Source organism: Microtus oregoni, unplaced genomic scaffold, assembly GCF_018167655.1.
Source record: "Microtus oregoni isolate MIOR12 unplaced genomic scaffold, Mior012 000031F_ref0000149, whole genome shotgun sequence".
In the NCBI taxonomy this organism is placed as follows: domain Eukaryota; kingdom Metazoa; phylum Chordata; class Mammalia; order Rodentia; family Cricetidae; genus Microtus; species Microtus oregoni.
The window spans coordinates 22,147,097-22,159,186 of record NW_024543090.1 but is presented as its reverse complement, the minus strand read 5'-3'; the positions used below and the strand labels follow the sequence as shown (position 1 = coordinate 22,159,186).

The 12,090-nt window shown below is 39.9% G+C and overlaps 1 protein-coding gene across 1 annotated transcript in view; it reads left to right on the top strand.

Annotated features, from left to right (window-relative positions):
* Nucleotides 1-12,090, top strand: part of Ttbk2 (tau tubulin kinase 2) — a 125,403-nt gene that overhangs the window by 67,250 nt on the left and 46,063 nt on the right. Inside the window, exons 4-6 of the mRNA XM_041678783.1 lie at nt 36-109; nt 8,316-8,456; nt 10,805-10,909. Coding sequence (XP_041534717.1) covers nt 36-109; nt 8,316-8,456; nt 10,805-10,909 — 320 coding nt within the window. The remainder of the gene's footprint in view (nt 1-35; nt 110-8,315; nt 8,457-10,804; nt 10,910-12,090) is intronic.

The following is a 12,090-nucleotide window of genomic DNA, read 5'->3' as shown; positions in this document are numbered from 1 at the left end:
TCTTTTCCCACTGTTTTCTTTCTCTTTTCATCCAGGGAAAGACCATGTTTGTAGATTTATTGGCTGTGGGAGAAATGATCGTTTCAACTATGTGGTCATGCAATTGCAGGTATGTTACTTTGAAAAGTGTGTCTTAAAATCTTTTAGTTTTAGCCAGGCAGTGGTGGTGCACACCTTTAACCCAGCACTCAGGAGGCAGAGGCAGACAGATCTCTGAGTTTGAGGCCAGCCTGGTCTACAGAGGGAGTTTCAGAAAAGACTGTTACACAGAAAAACCTTGTCTTAAAAACAAAAATCTTTTAGTTTTGATCAAAATACCCAATTACAGTGAATCTGCATAAAAATGACAGCATTCTTGTTATTATGTTCAATGGCTATACACTGTGTACATGGAGATTTATTTAGACTTGGTATAGATTTTCCAAAAAATGAAATGTTCATCTATTTTAGTTTTTCTGTACCTTTGTTGGTTATCATTTTTTCCCATAGCGTTTAACCTTACAATAGATTGTATAACATAATGTGATCCTTGCCTTTCTTTTTACATGTTTGCTACCTCAAGCATTTCAAATCTCTGCTCGTGCTCTCAAGTACCAGCCACTACGTTTAGATTGTAATCATTAGTTGGAGTAAAAGATGAATGCTTGTCCTCTTCCCTTTCTGTCAGCATACTGTTCCTTCTCTTCTAGATGGGAGTAGAGTTGGGCTGATCAGGTAGCATTTGATAAAATACAGGAGTAACTGTTACAGAAGGGAGAGTCAGGACACCATCTACTTCCTGGATGAACACCACAGTACAGTCACCTTGAAGCTGAAAATCATGGTTCACTGCCTAATTTTCACTTCTCAACAGTTTCATCTTTAGCAGACTTTATTTTGGACATTTGGTTTCTTTATTTCCTTGTATGTTATTGACCTAAATGTTTTCTTCTTTTCAGAAGGCTTTTTTTTTCTCAAGTATCCTTCAATATTTGACTTTGACCTAAAGATGTCACCCTTTCTGTAAACTGTAGCTGTTGTCATTTGTCTTTTTAAAGTGTGGTCTCACTGAGTACCACAAGATGATCATGATGTAGCTAAGCCTGGCCTTAACCTCAGGATCCCCCTATCTTACCCCCCCCCCCCCGGTTTTTAGAATTATAGCTGTGGCTGGGCAGTGGCACATACCTTTAATCCCAGCACTCAGGAGGCAGAGGCAGGCAAATCTCTGTGAGTTCGAGGCCAGCCTGGTCTACAAGAGCTAGTTCCAGGACAGGCTCCAAAGCTACAGAGAAACCCTGTCTCGAAAAACAAAAACAAAAAAACAAAAAAAGATTATAACAGTGTGCTACCATGGTAGACTTAGTCTTTAAAATTAATAAATTATGGGTTAGAGGTGTGTGCCATGGTGTGTGCGTATATGTGTGTGGGTCTGTCCTACTGTGTGAGTCCCCAGGTTTGAACTTAGGTGTCAGACTAGGCAGCAAGTGCCTTTGCCCTAAAGTCTTTCAGATTTACATGATCCACCATCTCAAGTTACATAATTTATTGAAGTGATTACTTTTATATTTTTCAGTTCATTAATGTGCTCCCTGTTTTCTCTCAGATCGACCACAACATGAAGTATATAGTTTTGCCTGAGGAAAAAAAGTGACATCAAACATTCATTTTCAGATTTTCTTTTCGTTTTTTTCTTTCTTTTCTTCTTTCTTTCTTTTTTTTTACATTTTTTTCTCAGTTTTTTTTTAATTTTTTTTAAAAAAACATAAACAAAAAACAAGTTTCCACCTCCTCCCAGCCTCCCATTTCCCTCCCCCTCCTCCCACCCTTCTTCCCCTCCCCCCATTCCTCTGCCCCTCCCTCTCCAGTCCACAGAGCAGTCCGGGTTCCCTGCCCTGTGGTAAGTCCTAGGTCCTCCCCCCTCCATCCATATCTAGGAAGGTGAACATCCAAACTGGCTAAACTCCCACAAAGCCAGCACATTAAGTAGGATCAAAACCCCGTGCCATTGTCCTTGGCGTCTCATCAGCCCTCATTGTTCGCCATGTTCAGAGAGTCCGGTTTTATCCCATGCTTTTTCGGTCACAGTCCAGCTGGCCTTGGTGAGCTCCCAGTAGATCAGCTCCACTGTCTCAGTGGGTGGGTGCACCCCTCGTGGTCCCGACTTCTTTGCTCATGTTCTCCCTCCTTCTGCTCCTCCTTGGGACCTTGGGAGCTCAGTCCAGTGCTCCTGTGTGGGTCTCTGTCTCTATCTCTATCCATCACCAGATGAAGGTTCTATGATGATATGCAAGATATTCGTCAGTACTGCTCTAGGATAGGGTCATTTCAGGTTCCCAATCCTCAGCTGCCCAAGGAACTAACTGGGAACCTCATGTTGGGCACTTGGGAGCCCCTCTAGGGTCAAGTCTCTTGCCCACCCTAAAGTGGCTCCCTTAACTAAGAATTGTGGTTCCATGCTCCCCTATCCACATTTCCTTTATCCCAATTCTCCTGTTTCCCCAAGTCCCCCCTCCTTCCCTTCTACCTTTTCTCTCCCCATCTCCCCTTACCCCCATCCCACCCCACCCCCAAGATCCCAATTTTCTCCCCAGCAATTTGGTCTACTTCCCTTAGCCAAGAGGATAACTATATGTTTTTCCTTGGGTTCACCTTCTTACTTAGCTTCTTTAGGTTCACCTATTGTAGACTCCGTGGCCCTTATTTATAGCTAGAAACCAATTATGAGCGAGTACATCCCATGTTCATCTTTTTGGGTCTGGGACACCTCACTCAGGATAGTGTTTTCTATTTCCATCCATTTGCATGCAAAATTCGAGAAGTCATTGTTTTTTACCGCAGCGTAGTACTCTAGCGTGTATATATTCCATACTTTCTTCATCCATTCTTCCAATGAAGGGCATCTAGGTTGTTTCCAGGTTCTGGCTATTACAAATAATACTGCTATGAACATAGTTGAACAAATGCTTTTGTCATATGATAGAGCATCTCTTGGGTATATTCCCAGGAGTGGTATTGCTGGGTCCAGGGGTAAGTTGATCCCGAATTTCCTGAGAAACCGAAACACTGACTTTTGATTTTTCGAGACAGGGTTTCTCCGTAGCTTTTGGTTCCTGTCCTGGAACTAGCTCTTGTAGACCAGGCTGGCCTCGAACTCACAGAGATCCGCCTGCCTCTGCCTCCCGAGTGCTGGGATTAAAGGCGTGCGCCACCACCGCCCGGCCTCTTCTTTCTTTCTTTCTTTCTTTCTTTCTTTCTTTCTTTCTTTCTTTCTTTTTTGGGGCGGGGTCTTCCTATGTAACCCTGGTTTTGCTGGAATTAACAGAGATCCATCTGCATCTGCCTCTCAAGTGCTGGGCTTAAAGGCATATGCCATCATGCTTGGCTGATTTCAGATTTTCTTAATTCTCCTATTATTTATTTTTCATTTGGCTTACTTGAATCTGGTTATAAATAGTGTCCATACATTGTTTATTTCTTAAGCCCTCTTTTGACCTGCAGGTTCGTCTATCTTATTTACTTGAAGATTTCCTTCTTTGTTGTTTTAAGTAAAAATTCTCTTATTCTGGATTTTGCTGATTGTTTCTCTTTGTTGATATTTAACATGCCGCTCCACTCCCCACCCATTTCTTATAAACTGATGGTTAGATTCTAATTTCCACTTCCTTGGCAAGGGTATTTGAGAGGTGTCATACACATACTCCCAGCTGTGTTCGGAGGGCCAATGTCTGACCTCCCTGCAGCCTAGTCCACCTGTTTTGAAGTTTTAAGTGATTTTTCGCAGTGTATCTTATTTTCCTTTTTTTCAGTTCGTTAGTACACATTGCTTGTGATCATAGCGAGATTTACAAATACACTATTCTAATTGCATCATTTCTTCTCCACTGAGATAAAATAAAAGTATTTCAAGCAATATTGGGTTACCCTGAAGTACACCTTTTACATAAGGAAGTCAGAGTTAATATTAGACTCCTTTCCTTTAATCCGTCTTCAGAACTGTGGGCTCACTAGTACTCTCCTGTAGGAGACAGGAACGCCTGTTTTCCTTTGTGCTCGCTTAGTCTCTCCCTTTCCTTCCCTCCTCAATACAATTACACACTCTTGGAACTGACATTGCAACGTTTATTTTTGTTTGAGACAAGGGTGTTACTCACCATGCATCCCAGGCTGTTTCCAAACTTTCTGCCTGAGCCTTTCAATCAAGGATTGTCTGAGTGTGCCATCAAGCCAAACCTGCAGCTTTGAATGTTCAGTAAATTCGAGCCTTAGCTAGTGGGACTTTCTGTGGGCTGCACTTTGACCAGATTAGGTATTATTTTTAAAGCATCCTTATTTTCTGATCCAATATTGTATATTGTGTTCATTCTCTCTATTTCATGCTTCTGCTGTTCCTCCAATCAGCCCTGGTTCCTTTTAATGGGAAGTACTCTTTAGAGACAATTCAGCTGTCATGTGCACCTATTGCAATAGGATAGGCCATTGTCTCCCATTTTTTTTTTTTTAAGAAAATGGATTTAAAAAATCCAATTTTAGGTCTGAGAGATGGCTCAGAGGTTAAGAGCACTGGCTGCTCCTCCAGAGGTCCTGAGTTCAATTCCCAGCAACCACATGGTGGCTCATGTGTAATGAGATCTGGCGCCCTCCTCTGGCATGTGGGCATACATGGAGACAGAATGTTGTGTACATAGAAATAAATCAGTCTTTTTTAAAAATCCAATTTTAGTAGGGTGTGGTGGTTCACACATCTAATTCCAGCACTTGGGAGACAGGTTCATCTTTGAGTTCAAGACCAACCTGGTCTACAACGTGAGTTCCAGAACATCTAGGGCTACACAGAGAAACCCTGTCTTGAAAACAAACAAACAAACAAAAAATCCAATTTTAAGAGAGAGAGTACATTGTGGTTCATATTGATTTTTCTATGTCAAATTTATAATAGTAGACATTCTGATTACTTCTGTCTATATTTTTATTTCTTTGGTCATATGTACTTTTTAATATATAAATGAAAATGATAGCATGGGAATTGACATGAAAATAATCTAGTATGTTTAGAATGGGAGAGAATTATGTTTGAGAAGGCATCTTATCTATGAAAATAAATTGGCAATGATGTGATAGTTACTTTTTCTGTTTTTGTATTTATTTTGGTTTTTTTTTTGGTGTGGGTTTTGGTTTGTTTTTTTTTTTTTTTTTTTTTTTTTTTTTTTGGTTTTTCGAGACAGGGTTTCTCTGTGGTTTTGGAGCCTGTCCTGGAACTATCTCTTGCAGACCAGGCTGGTCTCAAACTCACAGAGATCCGCCTGCCTCTGCCTCCCGGGTGCTGGGATTAAAGGCTTGCGCCACCACCGCCCAGCTGGGTTTTGGTTTTTAAGATAGGATTTCATGTAGCCTAGGCTGGTCTTGCACTTAGTATATACCTTAGAATTGCCTTGGTATCCTAATTTTCACCTCTCAAGTGCTGAGATCACAGGTTTGAGCAAGCACATTTGGACTTATTATCATTATTAGCTGCTATGCCCAGGAGTTCACTGTCTTTCTCCATTTAGGTATGCTACCCAATCTCTTTCCCTTTCCCCTACTTTAGATCTCATCCTCTTCCTCCCCAACATCCATCTCTGTCTGCCTCTCTGTCTTTCTCTTTATTTCTTTTTTTAATTTTGTGTGAGTGACAGGATCTTTCTATGTAGTCCTATGTGGCCTAGAAGTCCCTCTGTAGCCTAGATTAGCCTCAATTTTGGCAATTATCTGTGTCTTTGGGGTACCAGAGCTACAGGTGTGTGTTGCCATTCCTGGCCTTACGCACTTTTGTCACTCAGAAAACAGCATGGAGTTTGATCTTGTTAACTTTGTAGAATTACTTGGGAGAAATAAGCTCTCAACAATTTTTTTGAGTTTTACTATGTGAAAATATCCGCCCTTATACCTCCTACATGCTATTCTTGTGTCAGCCTTGTATTTCTCTTTTTCGATTTTGTTAGATCTTTTTGTGTGTGTGTGTGTTGTTCTTTCCTGGTGTGTGTGTGTGTTGTTATGAATTGGGATCTCATTCTGTAGTCCCAGCTGTCATGGAGCCTACTTAGTAGTACAGGCTGGCCTTAACTTCTTCTTTCTCCCTAATGTTGAGATTAGCTTTGTGTGATGGTGTACGCTTGCAGTTCTCAAACTCAAGAAGTAGAAGCAGGAGGGTCAAAGTCAATATGGCAAGTTCCAGGACAGACAAGGGCTACATAGACCCTGTCTCAAACAAATAAATAAAAAGAACAAAAGAATTTAAAGTTAGCCCTCTGCTACATAACAAGATCCATTCTAGTGTGGGCTACATAAGGCTTGTCTCGAAATAATAACAATAACAGAAACTACTAGAATTATAGAAATGAAGCATTATGCCCCAAACACCAGTTGATACATTAAAATTACATTTTATGACATTTAAGTAATTTCTGATGTCATTAATCAAGGTAATTGATTCCAATTGAGTTGTTCTTATGAAAGTAGTGGTTGCTTTAAATTAAAGCTTGGTATTATCTAGGATGTAGTTTTGTTCGTTTACTTGTTTGTTTAACAACCCTGGCTGCCCTGGAGCTGGCTTTGGGGACCAGGCTGGCTGCTTTGATAGGTGAATGTTTGGTGCTTCTCATTCGTGAGGCCTGAGCTGTGATGCCAATGACAGGGAGGCTCGGAAGGAGGCTAGGAAGTTGAAAGAATCTGAGAAGTTTTAAGCATGTATAACATGCATTATTCACTAGCACACAGACTGACAAGCAGGCCGATGCTGACAGGCAAGGGGCGTAGCACACAGGTTGCACAGGCAATGGCAAGGATGCTTGTCTCTAAACTAAAGGTCATATTGATAGAAAAAAAATTAGACAAAAAGATGGCATTTTGCCAGAAATAGTTGTATAAGAGTTACATCACTACTTACTCTGTGTTGCTCAGATACCCTGTACCAACTACCTCCCCGGATGTATAGTTCATGTTTTAGGTGACTTATGCTAGGTATCCACCATCACCTAGCTGTTTAAACTTTTGTTGGCCCTTATGGTCTTCTGTTTCCTATAAGATTTCCTAATAATAACAGTCCTTAGGATTTGTTGAGTACAAGACAACATTCCAGAAACTTCATATGGATTTTATTTAGTCTTCATAAAATTATATGAATTATTATTAGTTTTTTTATTTTAAAAAAACTGGTGTAGGAAAACTAAGTAACTTGTGGGGAAGGGTGTTGGCTAGTAATGAGGAATGGCGCTATGGATATTTGTGCTGGTTGGTTTTAATTCGACACAACCTAGAACTGCCTGGGAAGGGGACTCAATAAGGAATTGTCCAGATCTGGTTAGCTGGTAGGTACAGCAATGGGGAATGCCTTGATTTTTAGTTGATACAGGAAGATCCCGACTTTTGCTTCTGAACACTGGAAAAGAAAAGAATGCTAGCTGAGAGCAAACAAGCAAGAATGTATTTATATTGCTCTTGACTGTAGATGTAATGTGACTAACTGCTTGACTTTCCCCAAAAATGATGGACTGTAACTTGAAATTGTAAGCCATATAAATCATTTCTTCCCTTACATTGCTTTCTGTTAAGGGGTTTATCATAGTAACATAAATGGAACTAGAAGAGATATCTGTATTTCATATTTTTTAAAATACTCACATCTAAGGGGCTGATGATGTAGCTTGGTGGTTTGACTAGCATGCATGAAGCTCTTGCTCTGGATTCACTTCCCATCATTGCATAAACTTGGCATGGTGGTGCACACTGGTAATCTCAGAAATTGTAGTTGAAGGCAAGATCAGTTTGTTGTCATCCTTGGTTGCAAAGGGAGTTTGAGGTTAGCCTAGGGTACATGAGACCCCCCCCCCCAGAGAAAAAAGAAAAGGAAGGAAGGAAAAGAAAAGGAAAGAAAGAAAAAGTCAAATCTATATGTTTTAGAATAGCAAGGGTAAATCAAAACATGATGACTTAGATATATGATTACTAACAGCATGCTTATTCTTAGGACTCAAGAGACTTGACTCAGTGGCTAAGAGCTCTTGCTACTTTTCCAGAGGGCTGGAGTTGAGATTGCAGCACCCCTGTTGAGCAGCTCACAGCCATCTTTAACTCCAGTTCTAGGTGATCAGTTGTTCTCTTCTGGTTTCTGAGGGCACCCACAGTCATGTACACAAAGAGGAATACATACATATAATTCTTTGAGTTAGAAGATCACAACTTAGGCAAGAGCCTTACTATTTCAGCCACAGCATTTTATAGTATGGTAATATAGTGGATGTTTCAAGTCTTATCACAATATTAGGACTGTATTTTAAAGTGATTATCCTATTCCATAGGGTCGGAATCTGGCAGATCTTCGACGTAGCCAGTCCCGGGGCACATTCACTATCAGCACTACTCTTCGGCTTGGGAAACAGATTCTGGAGTCTATTGAAAGCATCCATTCTGTGGGATTCCTCCACAGAGACATCAAACCGGTAGGGGCCTTGTCTGTTCTAAGCACAGAAGGCTATTGTTTGGTACGTCTAATGTCAAAGACAGAATGTTTGATGAATGTAGGGTTTTTTGTATTTGTTGTCATTAAATACAAAAAATGTCTATATTTCTGTAATGCCTTAAGAACAAAAATATTTTACCCTTTATTTTATTTTAGTTTCGTTTTTAAAGTGGTAATTGAAAACTTCTTATTTTCATTAGCTTTTTTTCATACCATAAAATATTGTTTACCAGCTAAATAAAAATTCTATGCATGGCCGGGCGGTGGTGGCGCACGCCTGTAATCCCAGCACTCGGGAGGCAGAGGCAGGCGGATCTCTGTGAGTTCGAGACCAGCCTGGTCTACAAGAGCTAGTTCCAGGACAGGCTTCAAAACCACAGAGAAACCCTGTCTCGAAAAACCAAAAAAAAAAAAAAAAAAAAAAAATTCTATGCATGGGGCTGAAAGATGACTCAGTCAGTAAAGTACTTGAGGACTTGAGTGTTGCGTTTGGTCCCTGGAGCCTATGTTAAAAGAAAAATGGGTATGGTGGTACACGCTTGTAATCCCAGGGCTGGACAGGTGAGATAGAAGAATCTCTAGGGCTCGCTGCCAGCGAACCCCAGCCTGCTTGAAGACCAACACCTGAGGCTGTGCTCTGGTCCCCACAAGCACCTCACAGACAAGTTTGTGTCTGCCAATTTTTAGATACTTTAGCATTGCTAATTATTCAACCCCACTTAAAAATCATTAGTTTGAATTGTGTGTCTCTTGATACCAGTTGTTCATTTTCTCAAGTCACCAAATGCATTCACTAGAATAATCAACTATGAAAGACCTTAATCTCCTAAGAACTACTTTGGAAATAAAATTTATTTTTCCTTTTTTTGTTCTGTTTTGTTTTTCATAGAAGTCATTGTTTCCATTATTGAAATGTGCTTTCTTTTCTATCTGATATTTTATTTGTCATAAGGAAAGATGACCCATTTCTAAGCTCATATTTATATATTTATTGATATTGGTGCATTTGAAAGTATAGCCGTCTGTTATTACATCATTTCTAAAATTAGTTTACATGAAAATGGCAACTAAGTTTCTTCAGAGTGGGTTCTTCCAGAGTGAGGACCACTGTGAAGCTGGAAACTGGCTTTCCGTTCTTAGTACATTTATATAAGGCAGTGTGACTAAGTGATTTGTTTTAGTTCAGTTATTGCACAGAGAGAGTGAATTTATAAAGGTTCACAGGTAGGCACTGTGGAGTCAGCTGAAACTGCAGAATCTATTGTTGTTCTGCGCCTTTCTCTGTCATCATTGGAGAAACCCGACTTTCCCTTTCATCAGAAAGCCCCTAAGTAAAATAATACTTTTTAAAAAGTGAACAGTAGCTTGAACTTTACCATTGCAGTTCTTTTATTTGCATATCTAACTTTCCAAACTTCAAGTCACTTGACACAACACATTACACAGTTTTAGGCTTGAGGCTTTTATGTTTTGTTTTAAGGCAGGGTCTCACATATCAAGACAGATCTTGCTGTGTAGTTCAGGGTGGCCTTAAACTGATTGTCTTGTCTCTTTTTCCTGAATGCTGGAATTAAAAGTCTATGCCATCATATCTGGCTACACTGATTTCTCTTTTTTAAAGAGAAAAAATGTAAAGCATTTTCTCATTAGGATTGTTTTGGAATGTTTTTCCTGGATTGTATTTTTAATTTTAGTGAGATTCAGCTTTATGATACATATAGGAAATTCTTTTATTTATTTGTTTATTAAGACAGTGTTAACTTGGAACTTGCTGACCAGTCTGACCTTGAACTTACAGAGATCAGCCTGCCTCTGCCTTTCATACTGGATTTAAAGGTGTGCGCCACCATGACCAGCCATTATACTTAACTAAAAGGTTGAGAAGTAATAAAAATTCTTTTATGTTATATGTATTTACCCCATCCCTAGCTTTCCTCAATTAGGAGCTTGGGTTGTCATTTAAGCAGTAACTTAAACTAGAATTTCAAAGAATTCTAGTTCTGAATTTAATTTGATTGTTATTATATATAACTGTACAAACATTTAAATTTATTTTTGCTTAGTGTTCCTGGTGGTAGAGACATTAACAGCTCTTTCTCAAGTCACTAAAAGTATTTATAAGAGCACTCCACTATGAAAAGCTTTAATTTTCCCTTGAGAGGTAGAATCAGCCACTAAATTATACTATATATTAGTGCTTAGTAAAAACTATAAACTTACAGTACTGTATCTGCAATGTGCTATATAGACTAGAAGAATTCATGCAGCATAAAATGCAGGTGGGACTATTATAAGAAAATGTATTTTCCATCTTTATTTTTTTTCTAGTCAAACTTCGCAATGGGACGCTTTCCCAGTACATGTAGGAAATGTTTCATGCTTGATTTTGGCTTGGCCCGACAATTTACCAATTCCTGTGGTGACGTCAGACCAGTAAGTTTTTTTCATTACTGTTTAATACTTGATAATTTAACTATTATTTCTATTATCGCTTTAAAGAAATGCTAATTAGGTATCAGAATTAATGTTAGGAGGAGGGGGATGAAGCTCAGTGAATTAAAAAATGGATGTTTGTTTTATTGAAATCAGATCAGTAGTTGACAAGATTAAGAAATTAGTGTCTAGAGTTAGCTACATATAATCAGTAGGGGTTGTTAAAGGGATTAGTATTGGCTCAAGACACCCCAAGACCAAGTTCTCAACACAGAGTGACAAAGGGCAAGTGGTTAGAGGCAAAGACAGGAGATAGAGGGCAAGGGAGAAGGGGAAGGAAACAAGGGAGTAGGGAGCACAAAGGACAGATGGGCATGATGACAAGGGACCGACTGCCTCTGGATAAAAGGAGACAGATGTGGCACATAGGAACATGGTATTTTATAAAAGTACAAGCAGAAACCCCATGTTAGGATGAGGTTTTTAATTTGATTAGACATGTTAATTAGGGTAGCTAAAAGGAGTTTTTGATTGCTGAACTTCAATACTTTGATAGCTTGACCTTGGTAGTCAGCCTTAGGAGGAGGATGTGGCCAACCTTGGGGGCTAGTAAGGCAGAGGGAATGAGGGAGAAAAGTAAGGCCTGCCAGAGCTATGTTTGCCATGCTTGGACTGGCTAGAGTCCTTTCAACATGAGTTCCTAACTTTGTGATACATAGAAAGTTCTTCTCTGGTGAATTTGTATATGAAGGTAGTCATGCTAAGGCACACCACAGTGGTGAGCTAGGGAGATATGGGTATAAGGAATTTGATCAAATGTCCAAGTAGAGAGTTTTGTTTTGTTTTGTTTTTTGGTTTTTCAAGACCGGGTTTCTCTGTAGTTTTAGAGCCTGTCCTGGAACTAGCTCTGTAGACCAGGCTGGCCTCGAACTCACAGAGATCCGCCTGCCTCTGCCTCCCGAGTGCTGGGATTAAAGGCGTGCGCCACCACCGCCCGGCATGGTAGCAGATTTTTACTAAACTTACCTCTTACGGTTTTTGCCGAGGTTGGAGAGATGGCTCAGTGGTTAAGAGCACCCAATGCTCTTCCAAGGTCCTGGGTTTAATTCCCAGCACCCACATGACAGCTCACAACTGTCTGTAACTCCATTTCCAGGGGATTTGACACTCAGAGATTTTTT